Raw genomic sequence first — 21,167 nt, forward strand, 5'->3', positions numbered from 1 at the left:
TTCACCGTGTTAGCCAGGATGGTCTCGATCTCCTGACCTCGTGATCCGCCCATCTCGGCCTCCCAAAGTGCTGGGATTACAGGCTTGAGCCACCGTGCCCGGCCTCAGCCACTGACTTTCTATGGGACATTAGGCAGGTCCTGTTCTTCTCTGGACCTCAGCTTTCCCATCTGAGCAGTGGGCACAAAAGATGGGTCGGGTGGTTTCTGGAGGGCTCCCCGTAGCCTTGATTTCTGCCTTCTCCAGCAGAGGCCCCCTGGCTGTGGGACAGGGCCTGGGAGGGGAGGGGACTCTTCCGGGACTGAGTCCACACCTCTGTGTTCCAGGATAGTTCCTGGCAGCTCTTCACTGTCCAGGTGCAGACTGAGGCCATCGGTGAGGGCAGGTGAGGCAGCCCCATTGCCGCTTCCCAGAAGGCCCTGATCCCGTGGACTTCCCAACCCTGTGCCCCCCGATGAAGGCTGACTGTGGCACCTCCCATCCTAGGGAGGGAAGGTGGCTCTGTGAGCACAGGGAGGTGCCAGGACAGCTCCCAGAGCTTGATAGTAACTCCCACCCCCTCTCCCCAGCCTGGAGCCGCCCCCACAGGCCCAGGTGGAGGATGGCCGGAGCCAGGCGGCAGTGGGGGCGGTCCCAGAGGGTGCCTGGAAGGATACGGCCCAGCTCCACAAGAGCGAGGAGGCGGTGAGTGGACGGGTGGGTTCTGGAAAAGTCCTTGCCCCTCTCTGGGCCTCAGTTTCATGATCTGTGCAATGGGAGAATCAGACTTCATATTCTCCAGTCACCTTTTGGTTCTGTTGTCCCAAACATCCAGGATGCTGTCTGAACACGTTTACACTTTCAGGCCCCTCCCCACCTCTCCGTCTGGTGACTCCAGTCCCTGCCCACTACTCCCCATCCCTCAGCTCCCAGCACAAGCACACTCCTCCTGGGGCTGGGGCCAGCTTCCAACCCATCCTCTCCTCTCTCCCACCCAGAAGCGGGTGCTGCGGTATTACCTCTTCCAGGGTCAACGCTATATCTGGATCGAGACCCAGCAAGCCTTCTACCAGGTCAGGTAGGAGTCAGGGCCTGTGTGGCTCTCATCACCTCCCAGAGTGGCACTGGCTCGGGCATAGATGGTGGCATGGCATGGCCTGGGCTCCCCTCTCACCTCTGATGCTTTTGCTCTCTGAAACCTTGGGCAGGTTACTGAGCCCCTCCAGGCCTGGGATTTCTGTCTGGAAATGGGGCATGAAGAGAACTTCTTCCTCCTAGGATTGTTTTGACGGTGAAATAGATAATAATTCATGTAGAACTTGGCACCGCATCTGGTCTGAGGTGGCGACACCACTGTGAATCACACCATCAGCTCTGGACTCAGACTGTCCCCTCGGGGTTTAGTCATTGCCCTGCTACCTACAAAAGGCTTAAGAAACATGAGCTCAGGCCGGGCGCGGTGGCTCACTCCTGTAATCCCAGCACTTTGGGAGGCCAAGACAGGTGGATCACAAGGTCAGGAGTTCAAGACCAGCCTGGCCAAGATGCTGAAACCCTGTCTCCACTAAAAATACAGAAATTAGCTGGGCATGATGGCACGTGCCTGTAATCCCAGCTACTCAGGAGACTGAGGCAGGAGAATCGCCTGAACCTGGGCGGCAGAGGTTGCAGTAAGCTGAGATCACGCCACTGCACTCCATCCTGCCTGGGTGACAGAGCATGACTCCATCTCAAAAAAGAAAAACACAAGCTCACCAACCACCTTAGTTTGTGTATGTGTGTGTGTATGTGTGTGTGTGTGGTTTTTTTGTTTTGTTTGTTTGTTTTTTAAGATGGAGTTTCACTCTTGTTGCCCAGGCTGGAGTGCAATGGCACAAGCTCGGCTCACTGCATTTCCACCTCCTGGGTTCAAGTGATTCTCCTGCCTAAGCCTCCCGAGTAGTTGGGATTACAGGTGCGCGCCACCACACCCAGCTAATTTTTGTAATTTTTGTAGGGACGGGGTTTCACCATGTTGGCCAGGCTGTTCTTGAATGCCTGAGCTCAGGTGATCTACCCACCTCAGCCTCCCAATGTGCTGGAATTACAGGTGTGAGCCCCCGGGACCTACTCACACACCTTAGTTTGAATGCCCCAGGAGCAGACCCCCAGACGAGGGCGCAAGGGCAGGGAGCTGGTTTTGAAGCTGATCCCAGGCAGTGCTGGGGAAGGGACGGAAGCACGGAGGGAGGTTATATTGGCTGCCACTGCCGTGGACACCCTGAGTTCAGTCACCCTGGGGATCTCCTCAGGACAGTGGAGACCACACACCTCCGGGCGACCTCACACAGGGAGTGAGGGAGCTGGGACACTTACCCATCAATTCCCTGCCATTATCAGTCATGGGACAGGAACCTTCTATGCTTTCCAGGCTCACAGGCAGAGGGTGCACACACAGGCAGAAGGCCTCAGGTAAAGACAGGTGTTTTCAGGGTCCAGCTGTCATGTGGAAGTGAGGCAGAGGGGAGATGGGGATGGCAGCAACAGCCTCTGCTGCATGATGGGGATAATAGCAAAAATCACTTGTGCATTCATCACTTAGCAAATGGCAGGCACGTCCAAAGCAGTCCATGAGGCTTGCTCCACTTAATCCACCCATGGCCCTATGTGGTAGGTGCTGTCACTGCCCCCATTTTGCAGATGAGAAAACTGAGGCAGAGAGGTTAAGTGACTCTCCCAAGGTATCATCAGTGTAAATAGTGCCCTTATCACTAAATAACAGCTACTCTTTCACTGTTCATGTTGTTAGCATCATCTCTCTGTCCTCCTTCTTCAGTGACTTGGTTTGGAGCCCAGTGAGAGGAATAAAAGGGCAAAGCCAAGCCTTGGGTTCAAGGGGGGCTTACTTGCTCCCAGGAGCTCAATGTGGCAGAAGAGGGATAGGGGGCCTGGAGCCAATAGTCTCCGGCCTGCACAGGGTAGGGGATGCTGAGCTCAGGCCCCATGGCCCATGCGTGTCCCCTCGCACCCATCCCCAGCCTGCTGGACCACGGCCGCTCTTGTGACGACATCCACCGCTCCCGCCATGGCCTCAGCCTCCAGGACCAAACGGTGAGGTCAGTGCTGCCCTGGGCCAGGGTGCCCTGAGAACCGAGGCTCCTTGTGTTGCTCCCCAATGTGGTTGGCTTCCAGTCACCTGCCTTCTCTGGGCCTCAGTTTCCCCAGCTGTAAAATGGGGAGCTCCTTCACCCCGGGAGGGTCCAGCCACAGCTCCTCCCTCTCATGGCTTGACCTCATCCCCTCTTCCAGGAAGGCCATTTATGGCCCCAACGTGATCAGCGTACCGGTCAAGTCCTACCCCCAGCTGCTGGTGGACGAGGTAGGGCTGTCCCTGGGTCTTGCTCCAGCCCTGGCTTGGCGTGCTGTGTGACCTTGGCCCAGGGTTTGCCTCCTCTGGGCCACTTTACGGTGGCAACCAGACCAGCTGTCCCCTTCTCCATAGTGGATCGTCATCTCAGAACCTGCCGCAGTCAGCCCAGCCAGAGAGACCAGGTCCAGGAATTGGAGGTTCTGCCCAAGGCTTGGGTCACAGATTGGGGCCCCACTTGCAGGGATTGGAGGCCAAGAGGCAAATCCACATGGCCTAAGCTCCTACCGGGTCCCCAGAGACACACTCTAGAGCCTGGGTCCTCTCTGTGCATCCTCCACTTTGTGCTCCCAACAGCCCTGTGGGTTGGGCCTGGGACTGCACTGTTCACACCTGAGAAACCCAAGCTTCAGTGGGAGGCTGTGACGTGGCCAAGGTCACACAGGGACAAAGAGAAGCCAGTGAGTGACCTGGACACATCTAGAATAAAGTGTGAACATCCCAGCCCTCTGACCAGGGGCAGGCACCATGAAAGAGAGAGAGATCTTTGAGTCTGGCCCCGTATAAATCAGTCTGTCACTTAGGAGCTATGTGGTTTTTGGTTTTTTGTTTTTGAGATGGAGTTTTGCTCTTGTTGCCCAGGTTGGAGTGCAGTGGCGCGATCTCGGCTCACTGCGACGTCTGCCTCCTGGGTTCAAGCGATTCTCCTGCTTGAGCCTCCTAAGTAGCTGGGACTACAGGCGCCCGCCACCAGGCCCAGCTAATTTTTTTTTTTTTTTTTTTTTTGTATTTTTAGTAGATACGGGCTTTCACTATGTTGGCTAGGCTGGTCTCGAACTCCTGACCTCAGGTGACCCACCCGCCTCGGCCTCCTAAATTGCTGGGATTACAGGCATAGGCCACCGCACCCGGCTGGAACTATGTGGTTTTAGGCCAGTGGCTTAACCCATCCATGCCTTGGTTTCCTCATCTGTAGAATGGTGCTAATGGTGGCACCCGCCTTGTGGAATTGTCATTGCTGTTGTGTGACACTTAGATAAAGTGCTTGGCATGTAGTGGGGGTTCAGTAAATACCCTTGTCCTATTTATTTATTTGTTTGTTTGTTTGTTTGTATTTTTTGAGACAGGGTCTCTCTCTGTCACCCAGCCTGGAGTGCAGTGGCGCGATCTCAGCTCACTGCGACCTCCACCTCCCCGGCTTAAGTGATCCTCCCACCTCAGCCTCCTGAGTAGCTGGGAGCATAGGTACAGGCCACCCCATCAGGCTAATTTTTGTATTTTTTGTAGAGATGGGGTTTCGCCATGTTGACCAGGCTGGTCATAAACCCTTGTCCTCTAATTTAGAGTGGAGAAACTGAGGGCCCTGGGGATGTCTGGGTGGGTGGGGATGGGATTGACCAGGAGAAAGGCCTGGCTCCAGTCCTTTGGCAGCCACTGGGCCCTCTGCTCCCATGGGCACAGGAGACCCAGCCTGTGGCTGGGCTGCCCTGGGGGACGCAGCCCTGACGCTGCCTCCTGCCCCTCCCCCAGGCACTGAACCCCTACTATGGGTTCCAGGCCTTCAGCATCGCGCTGTGGCTGGCTGACCACTACTACTGGTATGCCCTGTGCATCTTCCTCATTTCCTCCATCTCCATCTGCCTGTCGCTGTACAAGACCAGAAAGGTGAGTGCCATGAGGTGGGCGGGGACGGGGCAGGTGGGTCCCCAGGAGCCCCCACCCACTCACGGCCCTCTTGTCCCCTGCTCACAGCAAAGCCAGACTCTAAGGGACATGGTCAAGCTGTCCATGCGGGTGTGCGTGTGCCGGCCAGGGGGAGGTGAGGAGCTAGAGCCCAGGGAGTGGGGGCAGGGACCTGGGGGGGCGTGGCTAGGGCTGGCCCCACCTAGCTGAGCTCCTCTCCTACCTGCCTGCAGAGGAAGAGTGGGTGGACTCCAGTGAGCTAGTGCCCGGAGACTGCCTGGTGCTGCCCCAGGAGGGTGGGCTGATGCCTTGCGATGCGGCCCTGGTGGCCGGCGAGTGCATGGTGAATGAGAGCACTCTGACAGGTGAGCCCCCAGCCCCTGGCCTGCAGCTTCCTTCCTCCCCTGCCATCCAACCCTTTGCCCTGCAGCAAAAGTTTTCATTTGAGTTTCCTTTTCCTTTTTTTTTTTGAGACGGAGTGTCACTCTGTTGTCCAGGCTGGAGTGCAGTGACATGATCTCAGCTCACTGCAGCCTCCACCCCCCGAGTTCAAGTGATTCTCGTGCCTCAGCCTCCTGAGTAGCTGGGACCACAGGTGCATACCACCACGCCCAGCTAATTTTTGTATTTTTAGTAGAGATGGAGTTTCACTATGTTGCCCAGGCTGGTCTTGAACTCCTGACCTTAGGTTATCTACCCACCTCGGCCTCCCAAGGTGCTGGGATTGCAGGCGTGAGCCACCGCGCCCGGCCTCCTTTTCCTTTTTCTCTCAAGTAACAATCTCGGCTTTAGCACTTGCTAACCTCACACCTTTGGGCCATTACAACTTAACCTCTCCATGCCTCAGTTTCCTCTTCTGTAAGATGACTGTCAGTCGCTCCTCCTGGACAGAGTTGTGCAAAGCGCTTAACAGCGTGACAGGTGCAGCATAAATGGCTGGCCACCCAGTGCATCTGAGCTATTTCTTTCTTTCTTTTTTTTTTTTTTTTTGAGATGGAGTTTCACTCTTATTGCCCAGACTGGAGTGCAATGGTGCGATCTCGGCTCACTGCAACCTCCGCCTCCTGGGTTCAAGTGATTCTCCTGCCTCAGCCTCCCAAGTATTACTGGGATTACAGGCATGCACCACCACACCGGGCTAATTTTGTATTTTTAGTAGAGATGGAGTTTCACCATGTTGGTCAGGCAGGTCTCAAACTCCTGAACTCAAGTGATTCGCCCATCTCAGCCTCCCAAAGTGCTGGGATTACAGGCGTGAGCCACCGCACCTGGCTGCATCTGAGCTGTTTCTATACCAGTGCCCACTTTCAGGTCATAAAGATTCCAGATGGCACAGGAGAGTGGGAAGCCCTCTCCCAGAGTGAGAGACTGGGGTCCCCATTCACTCCCCCACAGACCCCTTCCCTTCCCTTCCCCTCCCCAGGGCAGCCACTGTGAAGGGTGTGAGATGTCTTCCACGCCTTTTTCCGCATAACGTGTGTGCACATGCGCTGATATGCCTCTCCTTTTGTTCTGACTGTGGGATCGTGTGCTGTGTATTGTTCCATACTTTGCTTTTTCTCCTGGGCATCCTTCCGCAAGCACGGATGGCCCTACCTCATGGCCGCCTGAGAGTCCACAATACGGATGTATCGTAACTGACTCAACCGGCCCACTTGCCGTATTTAGAATGTGACTTTCCAGCCATTGCAAAGGATGCCACAGGAGCAGCTTTGTCCTGTGTCTCTTGATATGTGCAAGTATTTCTTTCTCTGAGATATGTTATGTTTTGGTGGTAGATATTGGAGAGAGTTTACTAAAAACCGCAGGATAGTGGTTTTTTTCCAGGGAAGTTTTCTGGCTGGCATTATATTTGTATAATAATAGTTAATCATAGGCCGGGCGCAGTGGCTCGCACCTGTAATCTCGGCACTTTGGCAGGCCGAGGTGGGCGGATCGCCTGAAGTGAGGAGTTTGAAAACAGCCTGGGAAACATGTTGAAATCCCGTCTCTACCAAAAATACAAAAAATTAGCCAGGTGTAGTGATGCACGTCTGTCGTCCCAGGTACTTGAGAGGCTGAGGTGGGAGGCTGAGGCTAAGCTTGAGCCTAGGAGGTGGAGGTTGCAGTGAGCCGAGATCGCACCACTGCACTCCAGCCTGGGTGACAGAGTAAGACTCTGTCTCAGAAAAAAAAAAGTAGTAATTGTGATCGGTATGATTCATGGGCATACGCCCTGAGCCCAGCCCTCCATAAACTGTCCACACTTGCTTCATCTGTTCATCTCTTGTGAGGCAGACATGGCAGAATTGTCTCTGAGTCCTTCGCAGGAATGTGCACACAGTAGGTGCTCAGTAGTCCCAGCCTGCAGGCATTCGATAAGGGAGTGCCACTATTTGCCAGGCAGGCTGCCCAGGGCTTCACAGGGCCATGGCAAGCATGCAGTGCTCTTCTCATTCCAACCCATGGAAATATTTGCCCGCTCCATGTAAATATTTCTCTCCCCTCCCCCCTCCCCTTCTCCCTCCACCTCCTTTCCCCCCTTCCCTCCCCTCCTTTTTTGAGACAGAGTTTCACTCTGTTGCCCAGGCTGGAGTGCAGTGGCACGATCTCGGCTCACTGCAACCTCCACCTCTCTGGTTCAAGTGATTCCCCTGCCTTAGCCTCCCAAATAGCTGGGATTACAGGTGCCCACCACCACACCCAGCTAATTTTTGTATTTTAGTAGAGACAGGGTTTCACCATGTTGGCCAGCCTGGTCTCGAACTCCTGACCTCAAGTGATCTGCCACCTCAGCCTCCCAAAGTGCTGGGATTATAGGCGTGAGCCACCGCATCTGGCCCCTTGTAAATACTTCTATTGGTTGGAGTTAGAAAAGCACTCCATGCATGTTATAAAATAATTCTAGCAGAAAGAGAACGACCCCCCCCCACCCCACCCCACTGCACACATGATGCCCACACACGCTCTGACCCCGCCCCCCCAAACTGGTTCCTGGGAGCTGGCTGCCACCCGCTTCCAGGAGTGTCTCCCTGTGCCTTTATGTCTCTGTCCTCTCTGAGCCTCAGTGTTCCTCTCTGTAAAATGGGGCTGTGATTTCTTGTTCACACCTGGTTACCGAGTTAACTGAGACCTAGAGCTTGTGGGACAGTTGTACATGTAACTCCTGGCTTGCTGGTGGGAGGGAGGGGTGTGGAGTGGTCATCACACCATGTTCCCTGCCAGGAGAGAGCGTTCCAGTGCTGAAGACGGCGCTGCCTGAGGGGCTGGGGCCCTACTGTGCAGAGACACACCGGCGGCACACGCTCTTCTGCGGGACACTCATCTTGCAGGCCCGGGCCTATGTGGGACCGCACGTCCTGGCAGTGGTGACTCGCACAGGTATGAGCCAAGAGGCTGGGCTTGAGAGAGATCCTGGGCTCAGCACCCGTGGGAGAGGTGGAGTGGGGCAGGGTGGGACCTGAAACCCTGGACCCCACACCCACCTCTGCTGCTGCCCTGCTGTGGGACCTCGGGCAAGTCGCCCCGCAGCTGGGGTCTGATATTCCCATCTTAGCAGGAGAAGTTGGGCCAGACTAAGGCCAAGCATTGCAAGGTCTGGAGGAGCCACCAGGGTTACAGTGCTGGAGTGGACAGGGATGTAGCGGGCCGGCAGGAGCCTTCCCTGTGTCTGGTTTTAAGTGGAACCACCCAGTGTTTAGATGCTATCCACTAGTTCCTTCTTTAAAGCCCTTAAAAAGCCTACAAGAGCTGGGTCAGACTTGTTAGGACTCCACATTGCTGATGGCTAATCTCACAAACACCGTGTCTTGCAACTCCAGAGGCACAGGTCGGGAGGGCTAGGGGTGGGGAAGACCTGTCCTCACCCTGGCTTCCCTGCCTTGGGGTCCCTGCCTCCTCCCCAGGGTTCTGCACGGCAAAAGGGGGCCTGGTGAGCTCCATCTTGCACCCCCGGCCCATCAACTTCAAGTTCTATAAACACAGCATGAAGTTTGTGGCTGCCCTCTCTGTCCTGGGTGAGTGGCCCCCTGTACCCTCCTCTGCCCATAGCCTCCCTGCCTAGGTCCCAAATTACACTTAGTCCCTCGCTGTCCCCTCAGCTCTCCTCGGCACCATCTACAGCATCTTCATCCTCTACCGAAACCGGGTAAGCCTTGGGGGTGGGGTGGCGGGTGCTGCCAGCAGGGCCCAGGGCCAACCAGCCAGGTGCTCACATTCGTGGTGCCCCTGCCAGCTGCCTCTGAACGAGATTGTGATCCGGGCTCTGGACCTGGTGACCGTGGTGGTGCCGCCCGCCCTGCCTGCTGCCATGACCGTGTGCACGCTCTATGCCCAGAGCCGGCTGCGAAGACAGGGCATCTTCTGCATCCACCCACTGCGCATCAACCTGGGGGGCAAGCTGCAGCTGGTGTGTTTCGACAAGGTGAGGCCACAGGCGGCGTTGGTGCGGGGGAGCGGGACAGCCACAGGCACCCAGCCAGGCTTCCACTCCCATGTTATTCTCTCAGCAGCACCCACAGGATGCCAGGTCCTGTCTAGGGATGGAAACCCCCAGAGGATCCACCCCCGTCCCCCACCCCACCCCACTCCCGCCCTCACTGGGCTCATGGTCTAGCAGATGAAATGTCTAGAATCACGTATTCATGTGTTCAAGAACTGGTGGGGGGCCAGGCGCGGTGGCTCACATCCGTAATCCCAGCACTTTGGGAGGCCAAGGCGGGCGGATAACCTGAGGTCAGGAGTTCAAGACCAGCCTGACCAACATGGCAAAACCCCGTCTCTACTAAAAATACAAAAGTTAGCCAGGCATGATGGCACATGCTTGTAATCTCAGCTACTCGGGAGGCTGAGGCAGGAGAATCGCTTGAACCCAGGAGGCAGAGGTTGCAGTGAGCCAAGATCACGCCATTGTACTCCAGCCTGGGCGACAGAGTGAAACTCAAAAAAAAAAAAAATTACTGGTGGGGGCCTGGGGCCCTAGTGTGCATCCTGTGCTGCTCTCAACCCTTGGGGCCCAGCAGTGACTAACACAGGCATCCTTGTTGTCACTGGGGTGTGTGTGTCCCCCACCAAAATAAGTGATCCAGGAGTGCACAAAGGAGCTGCCGGGGTGGGGGGTAGGCGATGGGTTTTAGGAAGGAAGCCATTGGGGTAGCATGATGGGTTGTAGATGGGGATACTTCCTTAGAAGGCAGTCAAGGAAGCCCCCTGAGCAGGTCCCCCAGTGACCTCAGTGAGGGGCAGGTCAGGGAGAAGCAAGGGTAAAAGGTGGGAGTGACATGGCACAGATGTACCATGTACCTGGGGCACAGGGAGTGGCATGGCACAGATGTGGCATGTACGTGGGCATGGGGAGTGGTGGAGCAGGACAGGGCTGGGTAGGCAGTGGCCTGGTTGACAGAGGCTAGAGGCTAGATGACATTCCGAGGCTTTCGGGGGCCATGGAGAGCTTTTAAACTGGGGAGGAGGCCCAGCGCAGTGGCTTATGCCTGGAATCCCAGCACTTCGGGAGGCCGAGGCGGGCCGATCATGAGGTCAGGAGTTCAAGACCAGCCTGGCCAATATGGTGAGACCCTGTCTCTGCTAAAAGTATAAAAAATTAGCCAGGTGTGGTGGCGCATGCCTGTTGTCCCAGTTACTTGGGAGGCTGAGGCAGGAGAATTGCTTGAACCCAGGAGGCGGAGCTTGCAGTGAGCCAAGATCGAGCCACTGCACTCCAGCCTGGGCAACAGAGCGAGACTCCGTTTCAAAAAAATAAATAAACCAGGGAGGGGGCTGACCAGATTCCTATAGCTCCCAGGCTAGCCAAGGAGCCAGACGTGTACCTGGGCAGTTAGAGTCTAGGGTGGGGAACGCAGGCACTGACTCGTGCACTCAGTCAACAAATATATTGAGGCTGGGCGTGGTGTCTCACACGTGTAATTCCAGCACTTCGGGAAGCTGAGGCGGGTGGATTGCCTAAGGTTGGGAGTTTGGGACCAGCCTGACCAACATGTTGAAACTCCATCTCTACTTAAAATACAAAAATTAGCAGGGCAAGGTAGCGCATACCAGTAATCCCAACTACTTGAGAGGCTGAGGCAGGAGAATCGCTTGAACCCGGGAGGCGGAGGTTGCAGTGAGCCGAGATCGCGCCACTGCACTCCAGCCTGGGTGACAGAGCAACAAGACTCCAACAAAAAAAAAAAAAAAAAGAAAGAAAAAAAAAGATATATATATATATTGAGCACCAACCGTGGGCTGAGTTCTTAACCACAGTGCACAAGTGTGGGGAAGTGAAGAGGCCATGGGTAGGAGCCCAGAGCAAACCAGCTGCCCTGACCTTGGGAGTTAAGAAGAAATACTCCCTGGAAGAGAGGATGCTAGACAGGGAAACAGCAGGGGCTGGGCGGGGGACCCCAGCAGAGGGAACCGTGTGTGCCAAGGACAGCAGGCAAGAAAGGGCATCTTCTGGCTCCAGCTCGGGTTCCTGGGGTACCCATAGGGTCCGCCGGGCCTGGGGTTTGGATGCCCAGCTCAGCAGGGCACCCCCATCCCAGGACTCATCACTACCCCACCCACCTGTCTCCCGCAGACGGGCACCCTCACTGAGGACGGCTTAGACGTGATGGGGGTGGTGCCCCTGAAGGGGCAGGCATTCCTGCCACTGGTCCCAGAGCCCCGCCGCCTGCCCGTGGGGCCCCTGCTCCGAGCACTGGCCACCTGCCATGCCCTCAGCCGACTCCAGGACACCCCCGTGGGCGACCCCATGGACTTGAAGATGGTGGAGTCTACTGGCTGGGTGAGGAGGCCAAGCAGGTCAGCCCCCTGCCTCTGGGCAGCGGGGCCTAACGAATCCTACCCTGTCTTCCCTCTCAGTCTTCCAGAGTAGTCTCTTACTATGCCCACCATTAATAATAACAGGCCAGGTGCAGTGGCTCACACGTGTAACGTGGCTCCCAGCACTTTGGGAGGCCGAGATGGGAGGATCACTTGAGCTCAGGACCCCAGCCTGACCTACATGGCAAAACCCCATCTCTGCCAAAAATACAAAAATTAGCCAGGTGTGGTGGTGCATGCCTGTAGTCCCAGGAGGCTGAGGTGGGAGGATTAATTGAGCCTGGGAGGGCGAGGCTGCAGTGAGCTGTGATCACGCTACTGCACTCCAGCCTGGGGTAACAGAGCAAGACCCTGTCTCAAAGAATAATAATAATAATGATAGGCCGGGTGCAGTGGCTCATGCCTGTAATTCCAGCACTTTGGGAGGTTGAGGTGGGCAGATCACCTGAGGTCGGAAGCTTGAAACCAGCCTGGCCAACATAGTGAAACCCCATCTCTATTAAAAATATAAAAATTAGCCAAGTGTGGTGGAACATGCCTGCAGTCCCAGCTACTCAGGGGACTGAGGGCAGGAGAATCGTTTGAATCCAGGAGGCAGAGGTTGCAGTAAGCCGAGATCACACCACTGCACTCCAGCCTAGGTGACAGAGTGAGACTCCGTCTTAAAATAAAAATAACGTAATAATGGCAAGGTCACATGCTGAGTGCCTAGTATGCGCCAGTGCGCGGGCTGCAATGGCCTGGTCTCATTTCCTCTTCCCCAAGCCCTAGCAAGCAAGCTCAAATGTTGCTTCACGGAGGATGCTGAGGCTCCTCCGTGATGCTGAGGCAGCAAAGCTAGAGTTTGAATTTGAGTCCACCTGACTCCAAAGCCCACAGTCTTAACCACCATCCAGTCTCCCATGAAGGAAGTCTTCCCTGAGTCTAGCTCAAATCTTTCTGTGCACCAAAGCCCCCAGACACCAACCTTCCCTGCCTGCCTGCCAGGTCCTGGAGGAGGAGCCGGCCGCGGACTCGGCATTTGGGACCCAGGTCTTGGCAGTGATGAGACCCCCACTTTGGGAGCCCCAGCTGCAGGGAATGGTGAGCTGAGGGAGGCCTGTGGGGTGCAGGGCAGAGGGGTGGGCTCCGCAGCCAGCGCCTCAGCTGCCTCTCCAACCCTTCAGGAGGAGCCCCCGGTGCCAGTCAGCGTCCTCTGCCGCTTCCCCTTCTCCTCGGCTCTGCAGCGCATGAGTGTGGTGGTGGCGTGGCCAGGGGCCTCTCAGCCCGAGGCCTACGTCAAAGGCTCCCCGGAGCTGGTGGCAGGGCTCTGCAACCCTGAGACAGGTGCGGGGGCAGCCCCTGAGGCCCCCTGGTTGGGCATTGTCACAGAATGGGGTGGGTGCCCAGCCTCTGTCCCTGCTGTCCCCTCCTCGTGACACCTGCCTCTCCCCGGCAGTGCCCACCGACTTCGCCCAGATGCTGCAGAGCTACACAGCTGCTGGCTACCGCGTCGTGGCCCTAGCCAGCAAGTCACTGCCTACTGTGTCCAGCCTAGAGGCAGCCCAGCAACTGACAAGGTAGGCCTGTCCCCTGTCCCACCTTCTCTGAGGACAGGGCAGAGGGAGGCTGTCATGCAGGCAGAGCCCAGGGAAGATGCCCTGCCTGGTGGCTGGGAGAGGGGCCCTGGCTACTGTGTGGCCTCTGATCCAGGTCTGCCCACCCTCCAGGGACACTGTGGAACGAGAGCTGAGCCTCCTGGGGCTGCTGGTCATGAGGAACCTACTGAAGCCGCAGACAACGCCAGTTATCCAGGCTCTGCGGAGGACCCACATCCGTGCCGTCATGGTGACAGGTACAATGGCATGTAGGGGCCTGGGCTAGCAGGGCAGAATCCACCCCTTCCTGGCAGAGAGAAGGGGCACCAGGGATCCCTTTTTGGGACATCTTTTTGGGCCCTTGCTTCAGGCCAGGTCCTTTTTAAACATTTCGTGAATGTGCACAATATCCCCCCCACCAAGTGGTAATTGTCACCCCTGTTTGACAGATGAGGAAACTGAGGCTCAGAGGAGTGGAGTGACTTCCAAGGAGCCCAGATGTGCTGTCCGACAGCCCGGGTTCCGGGCGGCGCCCGAGAAATGGGGATAATGATGTCAGCCTCAAAGGCTGTGACAAGGCCGGGCACAGGGCTCATGCCTGTCATCCCAGCACTTTGGGAGGCCGAGGCGGGTGGATCATGAGGTCAGGAGATCGAGACCATCCTGGCTAACGCAGTGATACCTGTCTCTACTAAAAAAGACAAAAAAATTAGCCGGGCATGGTGGCAGGCACCTGTAGTCCCAGCTACTTGGGAGGCTGAGGCAGGAGAATGGCGTAAACCCGGGAGGCGGAGGTTGCAGTGAGCTGAGATCCGGCCACTGCACTCCAGCCTGGGCGACAGAGCGAGACTCCGTCTCAAAAAAAAAAAAAAAAAAAAGGCTGTGACAAGCTCAAGGAGGAAGAGAAAGATTCTGGCCGGGTATGGTACCTCGTGCCTATAATCCCAGCACTTGGGGAGGCCAAGGGAGAAGGATCCCTTGAACCCTGGAGTTCAAAACCAACCTGGGCAACATGGCAAAACTCCGTCTCTACAAAGAGTACAAAAATGGCCAGGCGCAGTGGCTCACACCTGTAATCCCAGCACTTTGGGAGGCTGAGGCGGGCAGATCACTTGAGGTCAAGAGTTTGAGACCAGCCTGGCCAACATAGTGAAACCCTGTCTCTACTAAAAATACAAAAAATTAGCCAGGCATTGTGGTGGAGGCCTGTAATCCCAGCTACTCAGGAGGCTGAGATAGGAGAATCACTTGAACCTGGGAGGTAGAGGTTGCAGTGAGCTGAGATTGCACCATTTCACTCCAGCCTGGGCAACAAGAGTGAAACTCCATCCCCCCGGCCAAAAGAAAAGAATACAAAAATTAGCCAGGCATGGTGGCATGTGCCTGTGGTCCCAGCAACTTGGACGACTGAAGCTGGAGGATTGCTTGAGCCCAGGAAGTTGAGGCTACAGTGAGCCATGATCATACCACTGCACTCCAGCCTGGGCAACAGAGTGAGACCCAGTCTCAAAAAGAAAGATTTTAGCCCGGGTGAAACAGCAGGAGCTAAGAGGTCTGTGTCCTTCTTCTTGTCCTCCCTGCCCCTGCACACACACACACACGCATGCACACACACACACATGCATGCACGCACACACACATGCATGCACACATACACATGCATGCACACACATGCACACACATGCATGCACACACGCACGCATGCACACACACGCATGCACACAGACATGCGTGCACACACATGCATGCGCGCGCGCACATGCGCACACATGCATGCACACACGCATGCGCACACATGCACCCATGCATGCACGCACGCTCATGCACACATACATATGCATGCACACACATGCACGCACACGCATGCACACACATGCATGCACACACACATGCACACATGCACACATGCATACACACACGCATGCACACACACATGCATGCACACACACACACGCATGCACACACAGTCATGGGCACTTGGCAGCAGAGTCACACAGCAGTAAGGAGCGTATGTGGGCTGGGCGCATGGCTCATACCTATAATCCCAGCACTGTGGGAGGCCGAGGCAAGGGGATCACCTGAGGCCAGGAGTTTAAGACCAGACTGGCCAACATGGTGAAACCCCATCTCTATGAAAAATACAAAAAAATTAGTCTGGTGTGGTCGCGCCCTCCTGTAATCCCAGCTACTCAACAGACTGAGGCAGGAGGATTGCTTGAGCCCAGGAGGAAGTAGGTTGCAGTGAGCCGAAATCGAGCCACTGCACTCCAGCCTGGGCAACAGAGAGAGACTGTGAGAGACTGTTGTCTTAGAAAAAAAAAAAAAAAAAGGAGTAGATACGGAGCTCCAGCCCAGGGCTCCAGTTTCTCCTAAGACCCTTCGATGCCTGGATCTACAGATGAGGAAACTGAGGCAAAGGGATGTTGATAGCCTGCCTCAGCTCACTCGGCTGGTGGTGGCAGATGGATTTTATCCAGCCTGTTTTCCCATCTGTCAGGATCAGGGTGAGGATGGCCCCCCCGGATAGCCTCAGACCCTCACCTTGCCCCATACCCTCCAGGGGACAACCTGCAGACAGCGGTTACTGTGGCCCGGGGCTGTGGCATGGTGGCCCCCCAGGAGCATCTGATCATTGTCCACGCCACCCACCCTGAGCGGGGTCAGCCTGCCTCTCTCGAGTTCCTGCCGATGGAGTCCCCAACAGCCGTGAATGGCGTTAAGGTGAGGCTAAAAAAATGGCGTTAAGGTGAGGCTAACCCAGAGTTCCAGCTGTACCGCACCCAGTGACCCCACCCCTGTGTCACCTGACCCAGGCCCCAACTCTCCAGGGTGGGCAGGGGGAGCTAAGCTGAGCTTCCTGGGCCCCTAGGATCCTGACCAGGCTGCAAGCTACACCGTGGAGCCAGACCCCCGATCCAGGCACCTGGCCCTCAGCGGGCCCACCTTTGGTATCATTATGAAGCACTTCCCCAAGCTGCTGCCCAAGGTAGGGCCGCCCCCAGCTCCCCGGCCGCCCCGCGCCTCCCCTGCTCTGTCTCCCTCCTCATGGCTCGCTCTCCCTGGCGGGTGCCTCAGCCCTCCCCCATCTCCCTGTGCTCCCAGGTCCTGGTCCAGGGCACTGTCTTCGCCCGCATGGCCCCTGAGCAGAAGACAGAGCTGGTGTGCGAGCTACAGAAGCTTCAGTGAGTGCTCAGCAGAGGGTGTGGGCAAGGCCTGCGGGGCTGAGCTTGTCCGTTCATCTGTTCATCTGTCCTTCCCTAGGCCCTGTCTCCCTCCTCAGGCACCAGAGAGCTGTCACCCCTCCCCACCAAAAGCAGGCAGGCTCTCCCGGGTCTTTCATGCTAAAAATAATCATTGTAGCCTGGGTGCGGTGGCTTATTCCTGTAATCCCACCTCTTTGGGTGGCTGAGGTGAGAGGATTGCTTGAGCCCAGGAGTTTGAGACCAGCCTGGGCAACAAAGTGAGACCCCATCTCTACAAAAAATTTAAAGATTAGGCCGGGCGCGGTGACTCATGCCTGTAATTCCAGCACTGTGGTTGGCATAGGCGGGCGGATCATAACGTCAGGAGATCAAGACCATACTATCCAAGCTAACACGGTGAAACCCCGTCTCTACTAAAAATACAAAAAACTAGCCGGGCGAGGTGGCAGGCGCCTGTAGTCCCAGTTACTCGGGAGGCTGAGGCAAGAGAATGGCGTAAACCCGGGAGGCGGAGCTTTCAGTGAGCCGAGATCCGGCCACTGCACTCCAGCCTGGTGACAGAGCGAGACTCCGTCTCAAAAAAAAAAAAAATTTTTTTTAAATTAGCCAGGTGTGGTGACACACCTGCTGTCCTAGCTACTCAGGAGGCTGAGGCAGGAGGACTGCTTGAGCCTAGGAGGCCATGGCTGCAGTGAGCCGAGATCACACCACTGCACTTCAGCCTGGGCAACACAGCGAGACTCTGTCTCAAAAAATAGTAATAGGCCAGGCGTGGTGGCTCGTGCCTGTAATCCCAGCAGTTTGGGAGGCTGAGGCAGGTGGATCACCTGAGGTCAGGAGTTCGAGACCAGCCTGGCCAACATGGTGAAACCCCATCTCTACTGAAAATACAAAAATTAGTTGGGCGTGGTGGTGCACACCTGTAATCTCAGCTACTCAAGAGCTGAGGCAGGAGAATCACTTGAACCCGGGAGGCAGAGGTTGTAGTAAGCAGAGATCACACCACTGCACTCTAGCTTGGGCAACAGAGAGAGACTCTGTCTCAAAAAATAATAGGCTGGGCACAATGGCTCATGCCTGTAATTCTAGCACTTTGGGAGGCCGAGGCGGGTGGATCACCCAAGGTCAGGAGTTTGAGACCAGCCTGGCTAACATGGTGAAACTCCATCTCTACTAGAAATACAAAAATTAGCCAGGCGTGGGGGCGGGTGTCTGTAATCTCAGCTACTCGGGAGGCTGAGGCAGGAGAATCGCTTGAGCCTAGGAGGCAGAGGTTGCAGTGAGCCGAGATCGCACCATTGCACTCCAGCCTGGGCGACAAGAGTGAACTTCTGTCTCAAAAACGTGATAATAATGATTATTATAATTGTATCTATTCACTGAGCACCTCCTGTGCACCAGGCACCATGTGGCATTAGGGGCCCAGCTGTCATCATATTCTGCTAGCCCACGCGTGGGGTGGTCGGGGTCGTTCCCCAGGCCACACCGGGCCACACCTCTCTTCAGGTACTGCGTGGGCATGTGCGGAGACGGCGCCAATGACTGTGGGGCCCTGAAGGCGGCCGATGTCGGCATCTCGCTGTCCCAGGCAGAAGCCTCAGTGGTCTCGCCCTTCACCTCGAGCATGGCCAGTATTGAGTGCGTGCCCATGGTCATCAGGTAAGGCAGGCAGGGACCGGTGGGCGAGGGCTTGGCAGGGCTGGTCAGCCACCCTAGACCCCCTAATGTCCATGCCCTGCCACTCAGGGAGGGGCGCTGCTCCCTTGACACTTCGTTCAGCGTCTTCAAGTACATGGCCCTGTACAGCCTGACCCAGTTCATCTCCGTCCTGATCCTCTACACGGTGAGTACCTGCAGAGCTCCATACCCAGAGCTGTCCCAAGACTAGGGAGGGGACACAGCCGTGTGCCTTGGAGCCGGCAGGTCCTGGGATAGATGATGTGGGCCCAGATCCTGATCCTGCCACTCTCCAGCTGTGTGGTTGGAGAGGTGGCAAGGCTCAGGGGAGAAGAGGAAAACACCAGGCACGGAGCCTGGTGCCCACTAGGTCCTCACAAATGGCAGCAGCTGTCATGGGCTAACATCTTGATGGCAACTCTGGGCGCTCCCCCATCTGCAGGGAAGACTGAATGGAGGCAGGGCCAAAATCCTCGCCCTGCCCCATTCCCACAGGTCTGCCCATTTCTCCAGACGCACTTGTTCTGCCCTATACCTTGGCTGTACCTCCCACACCCTACTTGGAGGAGATCCCCTCCCCTCCTCTGGGCATGGCCTGCTCCCCCCAGCGAATGAGGTGACACTGTAGGGCAGCGCACATCTTACACTCGGGTCTGCCCCTGTGTCTGCCTGAAAGCGAGGAGCTTCCTGAGGGCAGCAACTGCGCATGCCCTGGTAGCTATAGGGACTCCGCAAGGCAGAGCCGAAGCCTCCCCATTGGGCTGGGAGTTTGTTACAGGGAGGGAAACCTCCCCTCAGATTTAGGCCCCAAAGGTCAGCACAGGTGCCCTTTCCATCAGACCAGGGGTTTGTCTCACATTAAGAGCTATGCCTCCTCCACTGGGCTGGCAGGAGAGTACCGCCCCCATTAGACCGGGATGCCTTACCCATCAGACTCCTTCGGGGCAGGGGTGGGGCCTCTGCTGTCAGACTAGGGGCTGCCAGGGCCAGGTCTTAGTTTCCCCCCTGTCCTCCCTTCCCGGTGGCAGATCAACACCAACCTGGGTGACCTGCAGTTCCTGGCCATTGACCTGGTCATCACTACCACAGTGGCAGTGCTCATGAGCCGCACGGGGCCAGCGCTGGCCCTGGGGCGGGTGCGGCCGCCGGGGGCGCTGCTCAGCGTGCCCGTGCTCAGCAGCCTACTGCTGCAGGTGGCCCTGGTGACCAGCGTGCAGCTAGGGGGCTACTTCCTGACCCTGGCCCAGCCATGGTGAGTAGGGAGCCGACCACCCCCATCGCGCCCCTGCCCCGTCCACCCCACGTTCGTTCCCTGACCCCCATCCCTGTACTCCCAGGTTCGTGCCTCTGAACAGGACAGTGCCCGCACCCGACAACCTGCCCAACTATGAGAACACTGTGGTCTTCTCTCTGTCCAGCTTCCAGTACCTCATCCTGGCTGCAGCCGTGTCCAAGGGGGCGCCTTTCCGCCGGCCCCTCTACACCAATGGTGCCACTGCAGGCGTGGGCGGGAGATGCTGGCGGAGGGAGGGAGGGAGGAGCCCTGGGGTGCTGGGGGAGGCAGATGGGAGAGAGATGCTGGCTGAGTGGAGACTGGTGTGCACACGTGTGTCTGTGGGTCCTGGGGGCGTGGCTCCTGCCTGAGAGACTCTCCTGCTCCCAGTGCCCTTCCTGGTGGCCCTGGCGCTCCTGAGCTCCATCCTGGTGGGCCTTGTCCTGGTCCCCGGCCTCCTGCAGGGGCCGCTGGCGCTGAGAAACATCACCGACACCTGCTTCAAGCTGCTGCTGCTGGGTCTGGTCACCGTCAACTTCGTGGGGGCCTTCATGCTGGAGGTGGGGCCCGCCCTGGGTGTCAGCAGCGGGAGAGAAGGGAGGTGGGGGTGGATTGACCCCAGCTCAGCCCCGGCTGCCCCGACACCCTCCCTGCCCTTTGCAGAGCGTGCTAGACCAGTGCCTCCCCGCCTGCCTGCGCCGCCTCCGGCCCAAGCGGACCTCCAAGAAGCGTTTCAAGCAGCTGGAACGAGAGCTGGCCGAGCAGCCCTGGCCGCTGCTGCCCGCCGGCCCCCTGAGGTAGTGCAGGCCTACGGGCACCCCAGACACTGGAACTCCCTGCCTCTGAGCCACCAACTGGACCCCTCTCCAGTGACACCACCGCCACCACCTCCCACATCCCCAAGGTTGGCGATTGTCTACACTGCTCCCCTGAGACCACCCCACCATGGGGAAGCGTTGACTGCTGTCCCCCACCTTGGACCATCCCGAGTAGGAATGGCAGCCCCCCACTCCCCTCAGAGCTGCTGTCAGTGTGGCAAATAAAGTGACGATATTTTCCTGGCTCTGCTGTGCCTATCTCGTACCTGGCACCATAGACCCTCCCACCTGCCCAGGAGGAAATGCATGTACCCCCGGGTGCCCAGCGGGCAGCCCCTGCATGTGTCTGCCCCTGGAATCCCCTGGGGGGTTGGTTTTTCAGCCTGACAAGCCCCTGGAACCCCCTGGTTTTCAGGCTCCATTGGCCAACTCCCCTCTCTGGGCCTCTGGCCCTCATCTCACAGTAATAATGTTTCCTGTGGCCAGCATGTGCCTGGATAGTCCGTTTAGCTTTTTTTTTTTTTTTTTTTGGTCTTGAGATGGAGTCTTGCTCTGTCACCCAGGCTGGAGTACAGTGGCGTGATCTCTGCTCACTGCAACCTCCGCCTCCTGGGTTCAAGCGATTCTCCTGCCTCAGCCTCCCAAGTAGCTGGGATTACAGGCGTGTGCCACCACGCCCAGCTAAATTTTGTATTTTTAGTAGAGACAGGGTTTCCTCGTGTTGACCAGGCTGGTCTCGAACTCCTGACCTCAGGTGATCTGCCCATCTCGGCCTCCCAAAGTGCTGGGATTACAGGCGTGAGCCATTGCGCT

The 21,167-nt window shown here is 57.0% G+C and overlaps 1 protein-coding gene across 11 annotated transcripts in view; it reads left to right on the top strand.

The window, feature by feature from the left end:
• Positions 1–20,599, top strand: part of ATP13A2 (ATPase cation transporting 13A2) — a 28,071-nt gene extending 7,472 nt beyond the window's left edge. Inside the window, exons 4-29 of one of the 11 annotated variants that reach the window (XM_026449282.2) lie at positions 327–385; positions 570–696; positions 981–1,057; positions 2,997–3,074; positions 3,268–3,337; positions 4,856–4,990; positions 5,078–5,144; positions 5,242–5,373; positions 8,213–8,368; positions 8,893–9,003; positions 9,088–9,134; positions 9,222–9,410; positions 11,562–11,768; positions 12,794–12,889; positions 12,973–13,132; positions 13,245–13,365; positions 13,516–13,640; positions 15,944–16,104; positions 16,253–16,369; positions 16,486–16,565; positions 18,066–18,245; positions 18,333–18,429; positions 19,292–19,515; positions 19,601–19,752; positions 19,927–20,096; positions 20,200–20,599. In XM_026449282.2, the coding sequence (XP_026305067.1) occupies positions 327–385; positions 570–696; positions 981–1,057; positions 2,997–3,074; positions 3,268–3,337; positions 4,856–4,990; positions 5,078–5,144; positions 5,242–5,373; positions 8,213–8,368; positions 8,893–9,003; positions 9,088–9,134; positions 9,222–9,410; positions 11,562–11,768; positions 12,794–12,889; positions 12,973–13,132; positions 13,245–13,365; positions 13,516–13,640; positions 15,944–16,104; positions 16,253–16,369; positions 16,486–16,565; positions 18,066–18,245; positions 18,333–18,429; positions 19,292–19,515; positions 19,601–19,752; positions 19,927–20,096; positions 20,200–20,337 (3,276 nt within the window). In that variant the 3' untranslated portion in view covers positions 20,338–20,599. Of the gene's footprint in view, positions 1–326; positions 386–569; positions 697–977; positions 1,058–2,996; positions 3,075–3,267; positions 3,338–4,855; positions 4,991–5,077; positions 5,145–5,241; positions 5,374–8,212; positions 8,369–8,892; positions 9,004–9,087; positions 9,135–9,221; positions 9,411–11,561; positions 11,769–12,793; positions 12,890–12,972; positions 13,133–13,244; positions 13,366–13,515; positions 13,641–15,943; positions 16,105–16,252; positions 16,370–16,485; positions 16,566–18,065; positions 18,246–18,332; positions 18,430–19,291; positions 19,516–19,600; positions 19,753–19,926; positions 20,097–20,199 lie in introns of all 11 variants that reach the window. The other 10 variants (XM_026449283.1, XM_026449287.2, XM_026449288.1 and 7 more) reach the window with 10 other exon arrangements.
• Positions 20,600–21,167: the final 568 nt, after the last annotated feature.

The sequence above is a fragment of the Piliocolobus tephrosceles genome, chromosome 1, assembly GCF_002776525.5.
Source record: "Piliocolobus tephrosceles isolate RC106 chromosome 1, ASM277652v3, whole genome shotgun sequence".
Classification (NCBI taxonomy): Eukaryota; Metazoa; Chordata; class Mammalia; order Primates; family Cercopithecidae; genus Piliocolobus; species Piliocolobus tephrosceles.